Source organism: Rhinoderma darwinii, chromosome 7 (genome assembly GCF_050947455.1).
Source record: "Rhinoderma darwinii isolate aRhiDar2 chromosome 7, aRhiDar2.hap1, whole genome shotgun sequence".
NCBI lineage: Eukaryota > Metazoa > Chordata > Amphibia > Anura > Rhinodermatidae > Rhinoderma > Rhinoderma darwinii.
In genome coordinates, this window is record NC_134693.1 from 30,926,049 (window position 1) to 30,950,941 (window position 24,893).

Below are 24,893 nucleotides of genomic sequence, written 5' to 3' on the forward strand. Positions count from 1 at the left end.
GCACTGTGGTTCATATTCCATACAATCCGCCGTTTGCGGTACTTTACAGTGTCCTAAGAACGCACTGTTATTTCTGTCCTCCCCCAGCATCTCACCTATTTTTTTCTGTATAATAAATGCTTTTACACATTTCTACATTGGCCGAACATCGTTTATTTTACAAAAGTAACACTAATGATAAGTGGGGAAAAGTGCAAAGAACATCTAGTGCTTAACCTGTAATATATAGCCGATTAATAATAATCCGCTGCCGCACATTTATTAGGCTGTGCTTCTTGAAAGCCCTTTTCGGTAAAGTATAATAAATTGTGTATGACGTTCCAGCCAACTCTCTATTAATACCAGATGAGGGGAATGCTTTTCTTCTTTTCTGCACAAGTCTCGCCTGCTCCTTTACGCCCAGTTTTTGTATTTATTAAACAATCAATTGGTTGATGTGAGAACAGTCTGAGGAAACAAAATAAATGAAGTCTTTATATTCGCCGGAACGCTCTAGGCAACACTACTTTTCTCAACAATCCACCCCTTAATGATGCTGTAATATCTGCAGAGAACACTGCACAGATCGCCTGTACCTAAACCCTTCATCCAGGTCCCCGTTTCACGAACGGAACAGGCGGGTTTAATGACGAAAATAAATACTAAAGTCAAGTTAGAGCTGTGAAGCAAGCCGGATATTTTCTATACCTGTGCCAGTCTTTTCTATAGTTTAGACATTGTATTAATGAACCAGGAGGCTCAGGATGAATAGAGCTATAGGTTTTTTCCCTGAGCATTCAGGGCCTCCTTGTATAGGACAAACATTACTACGTTGCTTTCAGAGTACTTGGTAGAAAGGCCATAACATTTAGGGGATGTTCACACGCAGTAGCAAAATACGTCTGAAATTACGGAGCTGTTTTCACCTGAAATCTCCTGATTTTCAGACGTTTTTTAACAACTCGCGCTTTTTACTGCGTATTTTACGGCCATTATTGGAGCTGTTTTTCAATGGAGTCAATGAAATATGGCTCCAAAAACGTCCCAAGAAGTGACATGCACTTCTTTGACGCGGGCGTCTTTTTACGTGCCGTCTTTTGACAGCGACGCGTAAAATTACGCCTCATGGGAACAGGACATCGTAAAACCCATTGAAAGCAATGGGCAGATGTTTGTTGGCGTAATGGAGCCGTTTTTCAGGCGTAATTCGAGGCGTAAAATGCCGGAATTCCGTCTGAAAACAGTGCGTGTGAATATACCCTAAGAATCCTTTTGCATTGAGAGTTTTTTTGACAGAGGGCTTAGGAAATATATATTTTTAACATATCCATAAGGGCCTGTTCACAGTTGGCTTTCCGTTCCAGGGTTCAGTCGGAGGTTTCCGTTCGTTGCCATTAGCAATGTTTCCGTCACCATTGATATCAATGGTCCCTGAAACGGAAGCTGTGGTTTCCGTTTCACTTTCCGTTGCGGGTTTCACCCGACTGAAACCTCCGATGGAACCCCGGAATGGAAAGCGAACGTGATGTGAACAGGCCCTTACTTGGAATACTAATAATAAAATGTATACATTTCTCATGCATTGCAGTTATTGTAAAGTTCTTCTAGTATATAACCTAATACAATGATTAGCTGCAGAGTTCAAAACATCCCCTGACCCGCACTGGCTGTCAGTGCGATTCGTGAGTGCGGCGTGCAGAGTCCAGTGTATTTCTATGAGTTGCTTCTCCTCACGGTCTCCTGCTTGTAAGGACTGACATGGAGAAGCCTACAGAGATACATAGGATATACTGAGACTCTGCAGTGTGAGGACAGAAGTTCTCTGTCACTGCTTCATCACTTGCTGCATAGGACGCAGAGCGGAATGAGCGCAGTGTGATGAAACTCTGCACCCTCTGCTGCCTCTGCACCCTCTGCTGCCTCTGCACCCTCTGCTGCCTCTGCACCCTCTGCTGCCTCTGCACCCTCTGCTGCCTCTGCACCCTCTTCTGCCTCTGCAAAGCCACAAGCATCATGGGAAATGTAGGCTGTATTAGGGGAACCATATCAGAGGGGACAAAGGAACGAAGATGGCCGACAACCCATAAATGGCACATAAACATATACACAGGAGCCTCTATTTTATTCTTAAATAGCAGCCTTGGCTGCACTATATAGGCAAAAAAGAAAAGTCTGTCACCCCGCAAGGATTTTTGTCTTGCCGCAGGTTTTTAGTAATGTTGTTAGTCCAAGCTTGTGTAGTGTATAAATATTATGCATGTTAAATGACTTGATACCAGGGACGTTACATCTTTTGTTTGTTCTGCTTTTACCTCTGTATAAATAGATGATCTACAATGTATCCAAGTGGAACGCTCTACATTTCCATCCTTTTCTGTAATTCTGTTTCAATCAAAATGCTTTGTTCTTTATGAATTCAGTTTTCTGTCAACATAATATTGGTAAAGTTTTTTGCTTTTTTCTATCATCTGTAAACAATGCGCCAGATGCATTTTTAGGAATACTTCCTTGTAATTGTTACTAGCCGCACACATTAAAGTGGTCTCTTCAACTCCATTCACAGTTTACATTTCCAGGGTCCCCAGAGCTGGGAACATAAACTTTCCAGAAGCCCGGATAGAACATATGGTCGTTTGTGTGATGAATGTTTCTATTTTACAGTCCACTTCATTCTATGTGATTTAACTTTTCTTTAGATTATCTTTGAAAATTGAACCTGGGACCAGCACTCCCCGAACTGCAGCATCTCGGGAGGATTTAGTAGGTATGTTTTCATAGTTCAGGTTTTTTGTCGTATGGGGTGAACTCCCCATTCCCCTGTTTTTTTAAGTTACAATATTATTTACAATTTTGTTTTATTTCTTTGCAATAATACAATGTTTTTAGCAGCAGTAAAAGGGATGAGGTAGCTGCGCTTTACCACAGGCAGTTGATCGTGTCTTCTGAGCAGTTTGCCCTGTAGGGCTCTTACAAAGTCCATCCTTAGACAACCAGTCAAGCTCCATGGATCAGGCTCAGAAAAGGACATATATTCTTTCCTGCAGAATTACATACATGAAAGTCTCCTAATGGCAAAAAAGAATATTAAACCTAATTAAATTAAATCCTTTAAAAAAAAAAAAAAAATATTCTATTTTTTCATATACCGGTAAATGAAATACTACCCGAAAATCAGACCTTAAATATTTACAAATCCTTCTTCAAAAAAAAGGGTCTTGATCCTTCAAAGGGGTTGTCCCTTGACAATAATCTATTGAAAAAGTGTTCCCTTTCCTGGTGCCCTCCAGCGATCAGCTGTAAAATCTGTTGTAAACCTGGCAGTGAGTGATAAATTTCCCAACTGTGCCACCCTGCATTACCCCGTGCCTATTAAAATCCATGGGTTATCTCTGTAATGCAGCACTGGTCCTCCAAGCGATACACACTCTTTGTAACTGCTCTCCACTGTGGCCACAAGATGAGGTTTCTGAACAGGGGACCCCATCCCCTTCTGTTAACTCAGAATTCCCTAATGGGATATATGAAAATGGGTACATCAAACAAGGCAACCCCATTAAGACCAAAATTGACTGGGTAGTTAAGGGGTTACTCCTCGTGATCTTGCCCCAGAGTCCTCCAGCGTTCTGATCTGAAAAACACGTGTCCTGAATTGTGTTCGACCATTTTCTGTTTAGTTCAGTGTCGATTTGGCCATTAGTTTGTATTTATTTTATAGTCTGGTTGCCGTGCTGCCTGACAAGCACCAAAACATCCAGAGAGTTAAACAGAAAAGAAGATTGACAATGAATGACTCTTTAAGCCATATTCACACAGCAGTGTTTGGTCCGTGAGATAAAGACTGTATGTCTGCCGCATTTCCCGGATCAAGCACAGTTCAGGGAGCCGTACTCCTAGCGTCATAATTATGTATGATGTCAGGTGTCCCTGTCTCCCCCCGCGGGAATACTGTCCCATACTGTAATCATGTTTTCAATACGGAAAGGTAGTCCCACGGGGGCAGGCAGTGGCTCTCAGCGTCATGGATGACTATGACGCTAGGAGTATGACACCCTGAACTGTTCGTTCCGGGAAATGCTGCCGACATACAGTCCGTATCTCACACACCGAACACTGCCATCTGAATAAGGCCTTAGGAAAAGGAGAGGACCTTTACAAAATGTGTGAAATTCTCATTGTTCCTCTTTTTGTTAGGTCCTGAAATAGGAGCTTCGCCTCAAAGTTCTCGCAAAAGCATTCCAGTGGAAGGAGTGCTGCTGCCCCCCACACCACCGTCTCCTCGAAATCTTATCCCACTTGGTCACCGCAAATGCCACAGTTTGGGTTACAAGTAAGTATTTTCAGGCTCCTACAAAGCAATTGTCACAATGTCTGGCTCATGACTTGATGTCACGTCATCTTTGCTACTAAAGTAAACTCTTTTATCTCTTGAATTCACTGCATACAGATTATGGCTATGATCATATGTTATGTTTTGCTTATTTTCATGTTTAGCTTCATCCATAAAATGAACACAGCGGAGTTTAAAAGTGCAACATTCCCAAATGCCGGGCCACGCCACCTTTTAGATGATAGTGTAATGGAGCCACATACACCATCAAGAGGACAGGCGGAAAGCTCTACACTTTCTAGTGGGATATCCATAGGTAAGTGTAAGTATCTGAAAGAGCTACCAGCTCATTACCTTCATCTACTGTCTGATTTTACATGATACAGTAAGAAGGTTGTTTATTAAGAATGGAACAGCTAAAGAGCCTGAAAAGAACTTTTGCACCAATACTAAATCCATAATAATGATCAGACGCCTCATATGTCATTCCCCTTACAGGGGTTGTTTGAGAGAGTAGCTGCAGTTGATGTTCTAAAATAATAAACCAAATGTTACTCGTCTTTTAAATCCTTTGCTGGTCCCCGCCAGTGTTTTAGTTTACTTTTCCTGCAGCGATGACGTGCCGTTCATCCACGTGACATGCCATACATACTAGCATTACCGATGAGGCCAGTGATTGGCACGTCATCCCTACAGGAAAAATAAACAGACTGGCAGGGACCATCAGAGCATCCTTCTTCTTATCTAGGACAACCCCTTTAAGCCCTTAGTGACCAGCCTATTTTAGGCCTTCGTGACCAAGCAATTTTTTTTTTGTTTTTACATCGTCTCACTTTGAGCTATATCGCTCTTATTTTTCCGTTGACATAGCTGTATGAGGACTTTTTATTGCAGAATTAGTTTGTATTTTTTAATGGCACCTTTTTGGGGTACATATAATTTTTTTTGTTAACTTTTTTTTTGGGGGGGGGGGATAGAAAAATAAATTCCGCCATAGTTCTATGCTTTTTAAATTTACGCAGTTGACCGTGCGGTGTAAATATTTATTCTATGGGTCAGTACGATTACGAGGATACCACATATGTAGAGGTTTTTTATGTTTTACTACTTTTGCGCAATTAAAACACTTTTGAACTCAAATTATTTGTTTTTGCATCATCTCTTTGCAAGAGCAATAACTTTTTTTCTTTTTCAGTCAATGTAGTGATATGTGGACTTGTTTTTTGTGGGATGAAACGTAGTTTTCTTTGGTACTTTTTTGGGGTTCCTGGAACTTTTTATAACTTTTTTGGGGGGCAATGGACAAAAATAGCAATTTCCGCCATCGTCGTTTTTTGCCGTTTTATTTTACGGCGTTCACCTTGCTGTTTGTTAACTATATTGTTTGGATCATTGCGGTCGCGGTGATACCATATATGTGTACTTTTTATTTATGTTTACACTTTTACTAAATACCACCACTTTTTAATTGAAAAAGTTGTTTTATTATTTTTTATTTTTTTTTAACTGTAATCTTTATTCATGATTTTTATTTAACCTGTATTACTTATTTTTTCAGTCCCACTAGGGGACTTCACTATGCAATCTTTTGATTGCAAATATAATGCCTCTGGCACGGCCTAATAGGCACATAGCCAGGTCAGTCCTGGGGGCCTTTGCTAGGCCCCCGAATGCCATGGCACCCCATCAGAAGCCTGCGACTGCATTTGCGGGCTGCCGATGGGTGATGACGCAACATTTAAGGGGTTAAACAGCCGCAATCTAAGTAAACTTCGTTCGCTACCGTTGGAGCAGGAGCCTGGCTGTCATTAGACATCCGAGCACCCACTCCCGTGCAGGACTTAGACTAGGCTGCCGTGAAAAGGCGCCGGCCTAGCCTAAGGCCCCTTAGTGAACGCCGTGAAAAGGCGTATTGGTGGTCACTAAGGGGTTAAAGCACAAGTCCACCTTTGTACAAGTTGGGACCAATAACTTAAATATAAAAAAAACACCACCTTGTAATATACGGTATCTCAACTACATATATTGCCTACTGTTTTCCTGCTGCTTGCATTTGCTTCAGGTGTAAAGAATTCTGTGGTTAACTAGTGGATTCGGACTACAAATCGTGTCCCCTGTAGTCAAGTTCTACCAGTAGAAGCAATACTCAGGCACCCAGCACACGGACTGACATAGGGATAAAAACTAGAGCAGGAAATAATAGGAGCTTTTTTTTCTTCTTTTTGTTATTGACAACACGTTTGAAGACCGTACTGGGAGAGATCATAAAGGCCTTTAACCCCATTGTCAATGAAAGAATCAAGTCAACTTTATTCAAGTCTGGTGCCTAGTATTTCCTGCTGGGGTTTTTAATCTTCGTGCATTCACTTTACTGCAGCTGTTTCAGTTCCTTCCACGCTGGTCTTTGTTCTTGTGATAATACGTGGGTTCCCAGAGGATTTTTTGCAGTTTTATTACCCCCCCACCCAGATTATTACGTTGGGGATTATCCCAGCAATATTCCTATTACACGGGAATAGCCCTTTAAATTCACTTTTTAACACACATAAGCCAGCTTTATAATGGGACATGTCACAATTACAACAGCTTAATATAAAGTGACAGCAGAGTAATATATCCCTGCAGAATTATAATGAATATATGTCAGACATTACTCAAATTACATTAAAGAGTTGCACCAGAATTTGTTCCTGCATCTGTATTGATAAATCTGCCCACTTTGAAGTGTTACATTTTTATCATTCTTTTTGCCAGAATTCTTGTCATTATCATCCAGGTGCAAGGGTTGTGTGATTTGGACAATCCCTGTCTAAATGCCATCTTTGTGAGACTGAGTTAACCCAGCAGTGCTCTCCGCTTCAGAGTACCGCAGGTGTACGGAACTATGTGAGTGAAGCGCTGCAAGAGAGGAACTGTCGAGCTCTCCCAACATGTTTGTCTTAGTAAATATTTGTTTTCCCCGTGAGACTGTGAGCACTGATTTGGACATTGTGTAGGGACGAACTCCCAACTGGTAACACACAGTTGTCAACTTATTCATACATTTCCAGGAGGAATAACAGAGGAACGACACGAATCAGAATTCGAAGAAATGAGGCTCCAGAAATGTTCTATTATGGGGAATACAAGTTTTTACTAAAACTGAGATGTCCGGAAAGCTGCCAGGTCCTATTTCATAAACACTCTTTATACCAAAGTTGATAAATGTATTTACTTGTTACGTAATTTGGGATAATTCCAGTAATTACTGAGACTGAGGTCAGTTGCAATGAAAGGATTGTAATCAAATTCCAGCCTTATCTTTAGTAATAACAGTCTATTTGGTCCTCACACCATTCCAGAGAGACGGGAGCAGCAGGATAAAGGATTCTGTATATGTATGTCTATGTATGATGACGTGTGTATACAATGATATTCCTTCAATCCGGCTCCTAATAATCCAGTAAATTTGATAAACCAGCGCTTGTTTTCAGCAAAGAACTTTAGCATAGTGTGAGCTCTCAAGACAAGACACCGAGGATTTAGCAGGAAGACTCCTCTGATAGCAGCAGATTCTGTGTTTTTATTCCAGGATCCTGTAGGTTTTCTACAAGCGAGTTTTATGTTCTTTTCTCTGACTAACTATAATCCAGATTATTTTATAATCTGGCACCAATCAGGTCCAATTGATGCTGGATTAAAGAATCCATTACTTAATGTGTTTAAAGAAGAAGCCCCATGGCATTTTTTAGTTCTTTGCCGGTTTTTAATGGCCATCTTGCACATGTAAATGATTTTTATTTGCTCACCGAGCGTCTATTATACAAGTGCAGGCTCCGTTTGGCTCCCCATGCGGTCACGTGATCTGTAAACTGACTCGCAGATTCACACAGGGTCTTGTGTGGACCGGAAGCCGGTTTCTCTATGTAAGGGCTTGTCCACGTGTAGCATAATTGCTGCAGATTTTCCGTCCGGGATTGCAGACAGAAAATATGCAGCAGAATACAGTATCCGCAAAGTGGGTGAGATTTAGCAAATCTAATCCACACGCTGCGGAAAAATTCCAACGAGAAATTGACTTGCGTTGCATATTTTTTTGTACCACAGCATGTCGATTCTGGCTGCGGAAAGTGGACTGAATTCACACCGTTTTCTGCAGTAAAAAAATGCAGGAGATGGTGCGTTTTTTCCGCAGCGGAGTGTCTGATACTTTCAAGGGAATTGCTGCAGAAATTTTCGGCAGCGATTCCGCTACGTGTGGACTCCGTCTCTTACATAGAGAAACTGGCTTCCGGTCCACACATAAGACGCTGTGTGAATCGGCGAGTCAGTTTACAGATCACGTGAACGGAGTCTACATTTTGTGTAATCGGCAATAACTATAATTTAAAACGGGCATTAAAACGGCCATTAAAAACGGGCAGACATAAACTTCATGGGAGTCCTTCTTTAATTAAAAAAAAATAAAAATAGTGCGCTGGGTTTATTCTCAAGGATTCCGTGAGCAGTATTCTAGATCCAGCAGTACAGCTTCATGCAAATGTTCCCTCTATCGCAGCGGTTTGTGAAAGCCTGAAGTGGAGAAACAGATGGCATATGCCACTTAAGAGTTAACATCTGATCTCTGTATTTTTATTTAGGGATCTTCTTATGTTCTTGGACGGTCTTCACATTTAGGACATGTGCTCGGATAATTTATTCTACATCCAATATGTTCCAGGTCCTTTGACTTCTTGTTCTTTTTTTGAAGGGAGCAGTGATGGTTCTGAGCTCAGTGAAGACATGTCCTGGCCGGCCTTTGAAAGGTAAGATGACATCTGCACAATTGCTATAACCTGCTCCAGATCTTTAGTGCTTGGTATTGTATTTTATTTTGTGTTTTACTCCCAGTGTAGACTTTTATCGGACATTTGTTAGGTCAGGAGTGATGACAGAAGGAAAAAGAAGCATCATTAATCGCTTTATTTAGAGAAAGCATGCTTGGGATATAAACTAAAAAAAGATGCCCAGTCCAGAGGTCCAGATTATAGCAATGTCCAGTCACGAGCTCAAAAAGTATACGTATGTAAGTCACCTCCACTAGGGCTTAGCTATGGTCTGAGACTACATTTTAGCTACAGTTCTGACAGGTAGTCTGAGACACACCCCCTGTCACGATTGGTTCAAGCTGCTGCTCTCTCCTGCAAAGCATGGCTTTGTTTAATGAAATCTCAACTCATTTCTATCGGAGTCACTTGGCAACCTTCAACAAATGAGCATTATAATTGTGTATATATACGTGCTATAGGGCTGAATTACAGTCTAATGCCAAATAGTAAGGCCTCATGCACACAAACTTATTTTTTTTCCTCCTGTAAATACGGGTCCATTGTCACACGTATACGACCCGTTTTCCACCAGTATTTACAGACCCCTGACCGTAAATACGGGTCCGGTGTCACCAGTATTCCACCCGTATTTACGGACCCGGTTTCTCTGCACGAATAGTCAGCCCCTTCTCTATCAGGATAGAGAGAAGGGGCAGCCCTTTCGGGCAGAGTTTCCGCAGCGTTTGAAAGTAAAATAAAAGTTCATACGTACCCCAGCCGTTGTCTTGGTGATGTGTCCCTCTCTTGACTTCCAGTCCGACCTCCCTGGATGACACGGCAGTCCATGTGACCACTGCAGCCTGTGATTGGCTGCAGCGGTCACATGGGATGAAACATCATTCCGGGAGGCCGGACTGGAGGAAGAAGAGGAGTTCTGGTGAAGTTCACTTTTAATACTATTAACTCCAGCAGTAGACACTGTCCCGGGTGCTGAAAGAGTTACTGCCGATCAGTTTACTCTTTCAGCACCCTGGACAGTGACTATTTACTGACGTCGCCTAGCAATGCTCCCGTAATTACAGGTGCACACACGTAGTCACCCGTAATTACGGGAGCCCCATAGACTTCTATGGGCCTGCCCGTACCGTTATTACGTCCTGAAATAGGACGTTCTATATTTTTCAACGGCATGGGCACCTTTCCGTAAGCATACGGGGAGGTACCTGTGGCCAATAGAAGTCTATGGGCTCGTAATTACAGCTCGTAATTACGGGCGTTTTTACGTTCGTGTGCATGAGGCCTACGTTAAATTCCAAGGCATGGACAGTGCTGAGGAGCAACTGCAGACTTTTTAAAAGTTCTGGAAGAACCTCCCTATGATGGATTTCTCTGGCTACAGAGGGTAATGTGTAGAACATCATTTATAGAAATAAAACATCCCTTATGAAAAGCTTATAGGAAAAGTGTTATTTCATTTTTTATTTTTTTTCCTGACTTTTTATGCCAATGGCTTGCATTTTTTGCATGTTAAACTGAGCATGTCGGCCTGTGCGCTGCCTGTTTGATATTTTCTTTCAGTGATATTAGATTGTTAGTAACAATGATAATTTGTAATGGAATCCAACAGGAACAGGTTGTACCATTCTCTGGGTCCAATGACAAGAGGGGCATGGAATGGCTACCGAGGCCCATTGAAGGCCAGCAGGTATAAATATGGCACTCTGGTGATGGGGTGTGGCACAGGCTGAGTCGTTTTCCTTCTGTCTCGGTTGCTGGGTGCTCCTCTTTTGCTTTAAGACCTTTTTGGTGTTTGCTGAATCTCTTAGTTTGTAAGCCTCCTTTGAATCTGCAATTTGCTTATATTTTTTTCCAGGCAAATATCTTTCTATCGTGTAAAATAATTGAGCCAATTTCTAAATGTCAGTTTTTGAATTCTGATACAAAATTAAGATTGATTTCAGAATGCTAGAAAGCAGATTCAAAGTGTTTCAGAATTCTTTAGATTAGTGATTGAAAGTCTATGTATGGACTATAGAAACATCTCAAAGGGGTTGTCCGGTTTCACTTAATGTTATTCATTGATAACTTCCAGTTGATAAAATTCTGTCCATGGTCATGTGATGGATATACAGGTGCATGGCTCGTTACAGTATGTGTATCAGAGCTGTATCCTTATGATCCCAGCACCTGTGTGTCCATCACATGACCATGGATAGAATTGTATCCACTGGAAACAAACAATGAATTTTCCTACTGAATAACAACAAGCAGAGATCTTGAAAACAGTGAGGAATTAATACAGAAGTTATATTTGCAAATTGTATAACTTTTATTATACAAAAAATAACATTTGCTGAAACCAAACAACCCCTTTAAAGAGGCTCTGTCACCGCATTATAAGTGCCCTATCTCCTACATAAGGAGATCGGTGCTATAATGTAGGTGACAGCAGTGCTTTTTATTTAAAAAAACGATCTATTTTCACCACTTTATTAGCGATTTTAGATTTATGCTAATGAGTTGCTTAATGCCCAAGTGGGCGTTTTTCTACTTTAGACCAAGTGGGCGTTGTACAGAGGAGTGTATGACGCTGACCAATCAGCATCATGCACTCCTCTCCATTCATTTACTCAGCGCATAGGGATCCTGCTAGATCCTTATGTGCTGTCTTATACTAACACATTAACGATACTGAAGTGTTTAGGCAGTGAATAGACATTCCACGGGATGTCTATTCACAATCTCTGCACTTCGTTACTCTGTCTGTGGTAGTTACAGCAGATGACGCATAATCTCTGTGTAACCTGTCATTTACCGCGTAATCTCACGAGATTACGCTTCCTCTGCTGTAACTACCGCAGACAGAGTAACAAAGTGCAGAGATTGTGAATAGACATCCCGTGGAATGTGTCTTCACTGTCTAAACACTTCAGTATCGTTAATGTGTTCGTATAAGACAGCACATAGGGATCCTGCTAGATCCTTATGTGCTGAGGAAATTAACGGAGAGGAGTGCATGATGCTGATTGGTCAGCGTCATGCACTCCTCTATACAACGCCCACTTGGTCTAAAGTAAAAACACGCCCACTTGGGCATTAAGCAACTCATTAGCATAAATCTAAAATCGCTAATAAAGTGGTGAAAATAGATAGTTTTTTTTTAAATAAAAAGCATTACTGTCGCCTACATTATAGCGCTGATCTCCTTATGTAGGAGATAGGACACTTAGGCTATGTTCACACGGAGTATTTTGGGGGAGGAATATCTGCCTCAAAGTTCCAAACGGAATTTTGAGGCAGATATTCCTCCCCCAAAATACTCTGTGTGAACAGCAATTATCGCGCCGTTTTTCGCCCGCGGCCATTGAGCGCCGCGGGCATAAAACAGCGAGATATACGCTTTCTCCTGCCTCCCATTGAAGTCAATGGGAGGTTGGAGGCGGAAGCGCCCGAAGATAGGGCATGTCGCTTCTTTTTCCCGCGAGGCAGTTTTACTGCTCGCGGGAAAAAGACGCCGACGCCTCCCATTGAAATCAATGGGAGGCGTTCTCGGGCCGTTTCTGCCGAGTTTTGCGACACGGTTTCCGCGTCAAAAAACTCGGCAAAAGACCCCGTGTGAACATAGCCTTATAATGCGGTGACAGAGCCTCTTTAAGGCCACTTTCACACTGCAGTATTTTGGTCCATATTTTGCATCAGTATATGTCAAAACTAGGAGTGGTGCATAATGCTGGTTTCACACACAGTTTTTTGCAGGAGGAACGCCGCGATATACGAGATAAGGCATGCCACTTTTTTTTCCCCTTGCGTTTTTTGGCGCATTTTCTGATGCGGTTTCTGCATCAAAATACGTGTAAAAAAAAACTGTGTGTGAACTGGCCCTTAGAGCGAGCATAATGAAAGATTTGTACCTCTTCCGTGTTTTGGACCCACTAATGGTTTTGACTTACAAATACTGAAGCAAAATACTGCCGTGTGATAGACCTTAGACATACATTTTTAGGTGGTTTTCAGTTACTCCGTTTTGATAAATGAGGCCCTCAGTACAAAACTGGCCTTGTAACCAATCCCTGAATAACAAACCATAAGCGGTGTGAGCGCTGCTGCATAATCATTGTAAATCAGCATTGCTTTGGTGTAAGTGCTCATTGATATTATGTTTTTCTCATACATTTTTGCAAACGACTTTATGGTGGAATCACTTTTCTTAAAATGTATACGAGGTAGTACAGTGATACAACAAGGATGCATAAAATATTAGATCAAAGAATATAAGCACCATACCATAAAACAGCAGTAGATATGAATGTTTATAAAGGAACAGCAAGGATCAGGGGCAAAAAAAGGAAGGGGCTGATCTATCATATTAAAATCTCAGCCTAAAATGTGTATCTCTGGCTGGCGTCACTAGCAACCAGTTCATTATTCTATATTACATATCCCAGGTAATGTCCGAGATGAGAAGGGCAGGGACCAGTTCAGCTGCTTGGACAAAGAGTCGGAGGAGACTTTTGCAAACGACTTTAATGAGCAGCCGTTCTGTTACCAGTAATAACAGAAGATACAATAATTAAATTATTTGGTTCCCTCATTTGTACTGGTTTCAAGTGTTTCCATCTAGTGTAGGATTTGCCGTGTAGTTCACTTTTATTAATGGTCCTTGCCATAGGGGTTAATGTTACGGTGCAGTGTTGTTGACCGCAGACTTAGGCCTCATTTACACGAGCGTGTGCGTTTTGCGCGCGCAAAAAAACGCTGCGTTTTGCGTGCGCAAAAGGCAATTGACAGCTCCGTGTGTCATCCGTGTATGATGCGCGGCTGCGTGATTTTCGCGCAGCCGCCATCATAGAGATGAGGCTAGTCAACGCCCGTCACTGTCCAAGGTGCTGAAAGAGCTAACTGATCGGCAGTAACTCTTTCAGCACCCTCGACAGTGAATGCCGATCACAATATACACCAACCTGTGAATAAAAAAAGACGTTCACACTTACCATGAACTGCCTGCTTCCTCCAGTCCGGTCTCCCGGCCGTTGCCTTGGTGACGCGTCCCTCTCTTGTCATCCGGCCCCACCTCCCTGGATGACGCGGCAGGCCATGAGACCGCTGCAGCCTGTGATTAGCTGCAGCCTGTGCTTGGCCTGTGATTGGCTGCAGCTGTCACTTGGCCTTAATTGTCATCCCGGGAGGTCGGACTGGAGGAAGGAGCCGGGACTTATCGGTAAGTCCGAACTTCTGTTTTTTTTAACACGTATATGTATATTGTGTTCGAAAGTCACTGTCCATGGTGCTGAAACAGTTTAAGTCTTTGAGCACCGTGGGCAGTGACTGTCTCCTGACGTCGCGTACCCGAACATTTTTTGCCGGGTTCGGTCAAAACGAGTTCGGCCGAACCCGGTGAAGTTCGGTGCGCTCATCTCTAATTTGACACTCCGTTTGGATGTTTGTAACCAGAAAAGCACGTGGTGCTTTTCTGTTTACATTCATCCTTTTGACAGCTCTTGCGTGATTTTCGCGCATGCAACGCAGGACCGTCCGTGTGGCATGCGTTGTTTTCACGCACCCATTGAAGTCAATGGGTGCGTGTTGCGTGAAAAACGCAAGAATATAGAACATGTCGTGAGTTTTACGCAACGCACTCACGCAGCGCAAAAATCACGCATCGTCTAAACAGCCCCATAGACTATTATAGGTGCGTACGACACGCGTGAAAAGCATGCGCGTCGCACGCGCGTATAATACGCTCGTGTAAATGAGGCCTTAGTCTTACATTTGTCATGTTATATTAAGTGACTGATAGGAGATGAGATGCGGAGAAAGCTTGATCCTCATTATTACATTAGGAAATGTCAGGAAAATCAATCAATCCTAATGATTAAAGCCTTGCCAGGTTTAGAAAACGAGGTTATTGCGTCTAATAACACAGTATTTCTGGTAGCATAATTCCACTTACCACAGTATTTCACCGTTTAAATCTAAAAGTAAAGTTACAAACACTTTACGTAATTGTTTTTGTAAAGATTTGTTATTTAATTCTTTTTTCCATATTTTAATAACTGCTTCTTTCAAATTTCTGCTGGTTGCGCTTGGAAACAGACAGTGGCTTAACACCACTCTGCTGTCAGACATGTGACCTAACCGCTGAGTTCTGTGCATCGGCTTGCTGGACTCCCACAATGCACTTCTCACTGGTAACAGGAACTGGCAGAATTGTAAATTTAGCTTTGGACAATGAGTGAAGAAGAACACTACATGTAACTCAAGAAAAAGCAAAGGATTAACTAACTTTTTATATAGTTTTTAGCTTTGTAATTCTGGGATATATTGTCTTTACACCAGGCACTGTACAGGAACCTTCTATAGAAAAAAAACTGCCCACTGCATTATAGCAGCTCAGCTACGCCATTAGGGGTGTGATTGTCGACAAGGTTGTTGACTGTTTCCAATTAAGAATCAGTAAAATTGTGAATGGAGCTACATTAGTATCAACAATTTGTATCACTAATTCAGGATAAATGGTGTTCGGCCAAGTTCACACAGTTTTTTCCACGCTGATTTTGACACGAAAACTGCGTGGGATTAAACGACATAAAACAGCCAAAATAGCCTCCCAATAATTCTTTTTAAAAAAAGCGACATGCTCTTTCTTGCCACACTTCCATCTCTGACCTCCCATTGAAATCAATGGGAGGCAGAGAAAGCGTTTTTCGCAGGTTTTTTTTTTTTTTTTGCCCGCGGCACCCAAAGGGCGTGGGCGAAAATTGCAGCAAAAAATTGCATGCAGGTCAAAATGAAGGAATTTTGAGGCAGATTTTTTTTCTGCTTGCAAAAAAACCTCAGTGTGAACAGGGCCTTACTAGTAGCGTGTGGAATCTTTATAAATGCCTGAATAAAATGTAAGCAATTGAGGAGTTGAGTAAATATAAGGGTGACTTTTTTTGAGATGTCAGTGCTCCTTCCTTTGTAGGAGGCCACATGCTCTGCTCTGTATTCGCAAACTCAGGATTTCATCCCTATCTAGGAGCTGCGTTCTGCTGCGCAGTTCCAGGCAAGTTTTGTCCAGCGCACAATTTCCACATCTATTAACAAGCATTGTGACTAGCCGTGCAGTTTTGGTTCATTGATAATACCAACTAAAATGTGATATTTGATTTTTTATATTAACTTTCAAGAGCATTTCCACCTATAAAATCACCCATAGACTATGTTCACACTGCCGTCAGAGCCTCCATTTCCGGTCCTGGCAGATTTGATGTGAAGTGTATCACTTCATGCAGCGCTAGTCTACACATCATGTAAATCAGTGGTGTCCGTCGGGATCCTGCGACTGATCTGGCTATGCGTTGTTGTTCCCTTTATTAATCGTAAGCCACAACATAAGTGTGAACAGAGCCTTAGTCCTTGGCATGCCCTCTTCTGTCTGGTTTTTAGGATATGAGCCAGTAATGGGGTGGCTGAGAGCCGCACTATTGCTGTGATGTGGCAAAACCACATTTCGTTTTGCCGCCATGCAGTAATTGTTCGGCACCGTAACCACACCATGTAAATTTACCCTAACAAAATTTTCAGCTGTTCCTTGTTTATCTCTTTCATTCCTCTGTCTGTGATAGTGAAAGCCAGAAATGGCTGCCATTACAACTCCCAAAGGGGTATCCCCCTACCTTTCCAAGACTCCTAAACGGTTAATGCAGCACTGCATTGACCACCCCTATATCACGGTGTATCTTGTCAGATGTGCCGTTCAGAATCCTGGGAAAGCTCGGCGATTCTCCCTGTGGGATCTGTAATGATTTCTGCCATTTCCAAATGTCACTTTCAAAAAAAAAACTGAGGAACAGGTTAAATGAATTATTACCAACGAGATGGAAGAGGATAATTCTGAAAGTTGAATTTCCAGGGCATTTTATTTTAAGTGGAAATGCGCTTTCATGCGAAGGTTTGATTTGTCATTTACTTTTACAACCCACCATTCAAAAGAGACTGGACGCCGGGTCACATGACATCCGTCCTGCTCAAACGCCTCCGTTCTGGGCTTTACTTGTGATGTGCTATAATGTCATTAAACGTGTACCGTAATTGAAGCGTTGTGACCTTTCCTCGCTGATGGCCTGGAAAGAAGATCCCTTGTTTCACTGTTATAATGCGCTATTACCATTTACTGGTGGAACTGGTGCCATAATGGGTGGGATTTTTTTCCTTTTAATAGTTAATCATATTAATCTTTTACTCAGATCAATCATACGTCACATCCTAGTAGACGGTTACATCTGGGGGCTGGATATAATTGGTTAAAGGGCTAATTATACCGATGTCATGTGACCTCCGGCGAAGCGTCTGATCTCACTAGGATTTGTGTTCCCGTGTGTCGTGTATTGAAAATGTCTGTGACCAACATCAGATGGACTTTTCGTTTGATGTCTGTCGCGTGCAGATGCCTGACCTTTTTTGTAAATTTTCCTTTCCACCGGCTTCTGCTTTTTTCCACAATAGCAATCTAGTCCTGGAAGACGTCTAGAAGCCAAAGTCTCTAATGATAATTGGTGTCTCTTTACAGCTCTGCAGATTCAACAGAACTGGCAGTACATTTGTATCCTGGAGCGGTGACCATACAGGGGGTTCTACGAAGGAAGACGTTATTAAAAGAAGGCAAAAAGCCAACAGTAAGACGCCCGTGAACTGAATTGATAACCCTCAAATTAAAAATTTTTAACTTATTACTCTATGCGGGGGAACTACCTGATAATGTCTCTTTTACTATAATGTGTATTCTTCAATTTTCATACTTCTGTTTAGTAATACTACGAAATTCTGTAGCAGGGCGCCACCTAGAGTTGGCCTACAAGATGGCAGTGCCAAGCATAGATTTCCTCCGAAGACAAAATTTAGATGTGGTTTCCCTGTGCACGAAAACATTTGTCCTCCAGAGGGATTTGTAAATTATCTTTATGGCTTCTGCAAAGCATCAATTGTTAGAAGAAACAGGGTTTTTTTTCCCAAAAAAATGTTTTATGAATTTTAGAAATTGTGTAGGTAGGATTCCTAAAAATTGCTTAAACAAAACAAGAATTATCCTGCTACGGGTGCACTAAGACTTTCTGTAGTGCTACTGATTGATTTTTAACTATAGAGCGACCACTGCAGTCCACAAGATTGCTTACAAAATCAGAAGCACTACAAAAGTCTGTGTGGCCTAAGCCCAGTTCACACAGTTTTTTGGCGACAATTTTTACGCAGAAACCTCATTCGTATTAACGCCCAAAAATGTCCGAAACCGCCTCCCAATTATTTCAATGGGAGGCAGAGCCGTTTTTATTTCCTGAGCAGCTTTTAGCCACTTGCGGAAAAGTAAAAAAGGGTCGTGTCCTTTCTTGCCGCGGTTCCGCCTCTCACCTCCCATTGAAATCAGTGGGAGGCAGAAAGTGTTGTTTACGCCATTTTTTCCCTGCGGCGCTCAATGTTGAAAAACTAGTCTAGAAAATGCAGGAAGATCAAAATCTGCCTCAAAATTCCTGAAGGAATTTTTCTGCCTGCAAAATACTCTGTGTGAACAGGGCCTTAGACTTCAAGGGATTTTCTGAGATCAGAAAAAATCTGGACATGGTGGGAAATGCAATAAAAGACCCATTACTAACCTAAAATAAAATTCTAGTATTCCAGGGCAGCCGCTCTGGGGCTGCCCGCCGCTCTTTGTTTACTGTCCTGCAGCAATACCACTTAGTTTGCTTCCTCAAGGGAGCGCCACCTACGTGTCCCATTCCCCTGACGACGTTGCGGATGAGGCAAAACGGTTCAGGGGACACTAGAAGCGGTTTCACCTCTTAAATACTCTGTGCCAGTGACAAGGACTAGTAGTCTTCATATAGATGTTCAGTGCTATATGAATGCATCCGTATAAAATTTAGGCACACTGTCCGTTTTTATCAATCAATTCATTGCTTGATCCATTCACCTTATATATAAACCTTTTTCCTATAAGTGCTTGTACAGTTGTTTAGTTTGGCCTGGAGAAATGGGTATATTAGTTATAACACGAAATGTCTTCTCCGTGCAGGTTGCGTCCTGGAGCAAATACTGGGCAGTGTTGTGCGGCACGCAGCTCATCTACTATGCAGCAAAATCCTTAAAAGCCACGGAGCGGAAACATGTAAGTAGCAAATGGTTGAGATTTCTGATCGTAGCCTAAAGGGGGTCATCAGTGTAATGTATGATAACCCGTTATATAAGGTGTAACTTACATTCCTTAGTCCTGCAACTTTCTCATTTTCTGTATTTGGAAAAGAATCCATGTTGGAAAAGGAAAAAGTTCCCATCGTTCTGTTTGATCTTTTAACCCAATTAAGTTCTTGTAATTCTCCGTTTCTTTGTATATACGGATAAAATGTGGCAGCATATATGCCTATGTGAAAAGGGATATATGGAGAGGGTATATGAGCGTCAAAGTGCGTGATGATTCTCCGCTCAGTTCACCCTCTACGTGCCAGAATGTAATACTGCTATAAAAGAGCGGCCCCTGCTCTGGGGACCCAGTCTGTCCATGCATTCAATGGTTACCAGTCATTTAAATTGCCTGCTTGTAATTCTACATTCACCCTACATCAGCCGTGGCTTCCCGCAGCGATAACCGCTGAGTGTTGGAGAAGTCGGACTTATATTGCATTGCCCCTTTGATGCCTCCTGGAGAAATATATGGCCAGATAGTAGCAGGCTGGATCTCTATCAGCGTTAGATTGGCAACTGGGACCTCCTAGAGATCTCCAGTGAATAATACATATGTTTTATACAGTTCAATAACTAGACATTATGTAGGTCCCTTTCTTGCCTTTTAACTTGTGGTCACACTTGCCAAGGCCCATGTTCCTAATAGGTTGGCTCCATATCTGTTGGCCGCTGCAGTGGCATCCGGGGTGTCATAGCATGACTGAAATTTGGCATCCGGCTCAAAGTCCTATGTTTTCCCTATGATATTGAACAATATATTGAATGTAATTTGGCATCTTGTAAAGGGTTTGGGTTCCTCTGTCCTAGACCCAAAAACTGCCTCCCCATGAAGTAATTCTAGGAGTTTTTTGATGGGTGATCTAATGTTCCAGCACATCCCATGTCCGTTTCATATTTGCTGGAACGTTTGGCATCTTTGTGTGTTACTTCACTTTACTCCTGTGCTCTGTCCTGTACCTCAATGATAGATTTTTATCAAGCGAATGCCAACCTATAGTACTTGCCCCAAATTGCCACTTTTCCTGACACTCCACTTGTGGCAAATGACCTGAACTGCCACTGAAGTTTTACCACACCACCAACACCCACTTTTTATGGCATGTCATTTACCTCTGGTATTGATCCCTGCAAGTTTCTGCTCAGGCTCACTTAGGCCCTGTTCACTCTTAGTTTTTTGGCACAGAACCGCATCGGAATCCGCCCCAAAAAGGGACGTAATCGCCCCCATTGCTTCCAATGGGAGGCAGAGGCGTTTTTTTTTTTCCCGTGCAAGTTTTGGTCGCTAGCGGGGAAAAAAATGTCATTTCTTGCCACGGTTTCCGCCTCTGACCTCCCATTGAAATCAATAGACTGTAGGAAAAACCTACGGTGCTCGTTTCCAATAGTTTTTTTTTGCCCGCGGTGCTTGCATTAGCTTCAATGGCTGCAGCCGAAAACCGCGGGAATAAAAGCGCTGGCAGTTCAAAATCTGCCTCAATATTCCTGAAGGAATTCTGAGGCCTATTTTTTTTTTTTTACCTGCAAAATACTCTGTGTGAACAGGGCTTTAGACTTCAAAGTATTTTCTGAGATCAGAACGAACTGTTCAGGTGACAGATTTACCTATTTATTTTTTAGAAAACAACCTGCAATCTTTCCTTTTCTGGTGCAGGAGATTTACACTGAAATATGTTTTCGTGGCTGGGCAGTGATCAGGACTTGCGGCACTACTCCGGCTTATGCCTTTGTCAGGGACAATGCATTTTTGGTCATGTCTGTTCTTAATAAAAACTGATCATGTGGAAATGTTCTGTGTATGAGACCAAAGCATGCAATGAATGGCAGTGTTTAGAGAAAATGATAATTAAAGCAAGTAAAGAACACAATCAATGTAGAACAATAATAATCCCTACGTGATTGCTGGCAGTGAATGGCGCTGGGCTCATTCTGGGGCATATTATCTGTACCTGCTGCCTCTAGGTCAGGCATATGGCTGCAATCTTGGGATTATTTGCTACACTTGTCTAGCGTGCCAAGTTACCTGTAACCTTATCACCGCTGCAAGTTTATTACTACACCTATTATCATGTCAAGCGACCAGTGACCAGTAACGTGGCTGCAGAGGTGTAGGCATCTATTAGACCAGTTATAGAAAAGACAGCGGGTGTATTTGGGGCGCCAATTTAAGGCGCATGGTATGTAACTTAAGGTGCATGATGGGGTTGCAGTTTTTGCAACAGCTGGAAAGCCTCAGGTTGGAGACATTTTCTATAGTGCATCTAATAGATGCTTTTATTTAAAGAGGCTCTGTCACCAGATTTTGCAGCCCCTATCTGCTATTGCAGCAGATCGGCGCTGCAATGGAGATAAGAGTAACGTTTTTATTTTTTAAAAAACTAGCATTTTTGGCCAAGTTATGACCATTTTTGTAGTTATGCAAATGAGGCTTGCAAAAGTCCAAGTGGGCGTGTTTAAAAGTAAAAGTCCAAGTGGGCGTGTATTATGTGCGTACATCGGGCGTTTTTAATACTTTTACTAGCTGGGCGTTCTGATGAGAAGTATCATCCACTTCTCTTCAGAACGCCCAGCTTCTGGCAGATCACGCTGTGACGTCACTCACAGGTCCTGCATCGTGTCAGACGAGCGAGGACACATCGGCACCAGAGGCTACAGATGATTCTGCAGCAGCATCAGCGTTTGCAGGTAAGTAGCTACATCGACTTACCTGCTAACGCCGATGCTGCTGCAGAATCATCTGTAGCCTCTGGTGCCGGTGTCCTCGCTCGTCTGACACGATGCAGGACCTGTGAGTGACGTCACAGCGTGATCTGCCAGAAGCTGGGCGTTCTGAAGAGAAGTGGATGATACTTCTCATCAGAACGCCCAGCTAGTAAAAGTATTAAAAACGCCCCGATGTACGCACATAATACACACCCACTTGGACTTTTACTTTTAAACACACCCACTTGGACTTTTGCAAGCCTCATTTGCATAACTACAAAAATGGTCATAACTTAGCCAAAAATGCTTGTTTTTTAAAAATAAAAACGTTACTGTAATCTACATTGCCGCGCCGATCTGCTGCAATAGCAGATAGGGGTTGCAAAATCTGGTGACAGAGCCTTTTTAAAGGGGTTAGTCCTGGTGACAGATTGGATTCTATCTCCTTGCTGCTGCAGCCATTTTTCGTGTTTTTTCTCATTTTCTTGTTTTTTCCTTCCCGCCTTCCAAAAGATGACAAAGCCATATGGGGGCTTGTTTTTTTGCGGGACGAGTTGCAGTTTTTAATGCCACCGTTAAATGTACCATATAATATATGTAAATGGAAAAAACATTCATTGTGGTGTGGAATTGGGGAAAAAACTGCAATCCTATTTTTTGGGGGTTTTGTTTTTACAGCATTTACTGTGCGGTTAAAAAAAAAAAAATGTTAACTTTACTCTGCGGGTCAATGCGATTGTTGCGATACCAAATTTACATTGTTTGTTTTTTTTAGATGTGCTCATTTTGATCTATTTTTATTCTGTTTTACTTGGGAGGTAAGGTGACCAAATCATCACTTTTTTTTTTTTTTTTATGGCATCAACCTTGCGGGACAAATGTCATATTGTAGTAGTTCAGACTTTTACAGACACGGCGATACCAACTATTTTTTTTTCTTTTTGTCTTATTTTTTACATTACATTAGGTGGTACATTGGAAAAGTTTTTTTGTAAAGGGTATGTCAGAAGTTTTGATCGGTGGGGGTCCGATCACGGAGACCCCCGCCGATTGCTAAAACAAAGCAACAGAAGCACTCTGGTAAGCGCTGAGCCGCTCGTTTTCTGATCTGCTTTTCTTGGAAAGCTGAGCAGTTGGTGTACGGACTCAATAGAAAGTGTATGGGCCTGTACACCAACTGCTCGGCTTTCCAAGAAAAGACGATCAGAAACTAAGCAGCTCAGCACTCTACCGAGCGCTTCTGCCACTTTGTTTTAGCGATGACATGTCAAGTTTTTTGAAAGTTTAGTTACCCTTTTAATATTTTTTTTTGTACACTAGAAAAAAACTTCCACTGTTTTTTTTTTTGTTTTTTTTTTTTCATTTTTATTTATTTTTAAGTCCCTCCTAGGGAACTTGAACAAGCACTGCAATACATTGCCTCTGGGCTTAATAGGAGCAGAAAGTTAGCAGACCAGGGGGTCTTCATTAGGCCCCCAGGTTGCCATGGCAAGCATCCGCACCCCATGATCGTGTGATGGAGGCCACTCCCCTTCCTAACGGCTTAGTTGCCACACACTTATACATATTATTTTTTCACGTGCACACAACCTCTACTTACTGGTTATACAGGCAATAGTTTGTTTTCCTATAATTTTACACTGCTCTCCTTTTATATAAAAAAAAAGACCCTCCGCTATTACTGTGTAAACTTTCCTGGAGTTACTGACTTTACAGTAATCAAACATCGTCCTCAGATTTCATTTTTATTGACTTTTGGCTCCGCAAACTTGTCATGAATATCTTTTATTTAGTCCCTGCAGAGTACACAGAACTGTACAAACCTTTTACTTTACCAGAAATACTGCCACTGTGGAATACACATACAGTATATACATTATGAGCATGACTAGCTGTATATCGTACAGGATTATATACTTCTTGTAAAACCTTCCTGTGGATATACAAGAGATGACAATAACCCTGTTACATGATATACATGTGTTTATACATTGCAGCAATCCATTGAGAACGTTTTCCTGTCCAGACCATAAAAACACACACACACACACACACACACACACACACACACACACACACACACACAGAAATGCAATGGGCGGATGCAGCAGATTGCAATGAAATGTATCCACTTATATAATTTGTTGTCCCATTGACTTCAATGTCATTTGAGAGATTGGAAGAAGAATGACCGTGAATGACTGCGGACAATCTACACGGAATAAATTCTGCATTTTTGCATTTATCATCGGTTGTGATCATTTCATAAACCTAACACAGAACAGTCTCTAGTGTGAACTTTGCCCTCCAGTAAATGGCATATGAGGAGGCTGCACGATCTCGCTCACTGCCAACTTGATTCTGAAGGGAACCATGATGAGACATTCCCTACGTTTGGAATTACAGTAATATACTTTTATATGTGATTTCATTGTGTTTTCCAGAATTAAATCCAGGTCTAGTACAAAACAAGCGTCTGACCTTTCAGTTCTTTAGTTACCAGAAGATTACTGACCGGACGCTCTGATCAAGTGTTAGGCCTTATTCATACATACGGGATTAACGGCGGCCACACGGCTGCATTAAGTTCAATGTACTTCTATGGGGCTATTTACACCGCTGTTTTTTTAACAGACCGTTGTGTTTTCACGGATCCCTCTATAGACTCAAGTCTGAGGGATCTGTGAATTCTGGTCCCACACGGATACAAATCGGCAGATGTTCACATCCGTTCCTGCAAATAAGTGCTAATCAACTGCATTCAAATATGTCAAAGTTCTGAAAAATCCTTAGTTTCAAGAAACCCCACTTGTCTGAGGTGCCCTATCCTTTGTTATATCTGACAAATTAATATATATTCTCTTATCTTTGCTGTAAGAGAACTC

General features: G+C 42.0%; 1 protein-coding gene across 9 annotated transcripts in view; it reads left to right on the top strand.

The window, feature by feature from the left end:
* The window catches only part of RALGPS2 (Ral GEF with PH domain and SH3 binding motif 2), a 167,002-nt gene that overhangs the window by 132,692 nt on the left and 9,417 nt on the right, over positions 1-24,893 (top strand). For 4 of the 9 annotated variants that reach the window (XM_075833102.1, XM_075833101.1, XM_075833104.1 and 1 more), the window contains 7 exons: positions 2,676-2,743; positions 4,171-4,306; positions 4,471-4,628; positions 9,036-9,090; positions 10,721-10,798; positions 17,645-17,750; positions 19,142-19,234. In XM_075833102.1, coding sequence (XP_075689217.1) covers positions 2,676-2,743; positions 4,171-4,306; positions 4,471-4,628; positions 9,036-9,090; positions 10,721-10,798; positions 17,645-17,750; positions 19,142-19,234 — 694 coding nt within the window. Of the gene's footprint in view, positions 1-2,675; positions 2,744-4,170; positions 4,307-4,470; positions 4,629-9,035; positions 9,091-10,720; positions 10,799-16,057; positions 16,139-17,644; positions 17,751-19,141; positions 19,235-24,893 lie in introns of all 9 variants that reach the window. The other 5 variants (XM_075833110.1, XM_075833109.1, XM_075833105.1 and 2 more) reach the window with 5 other exon arrangements.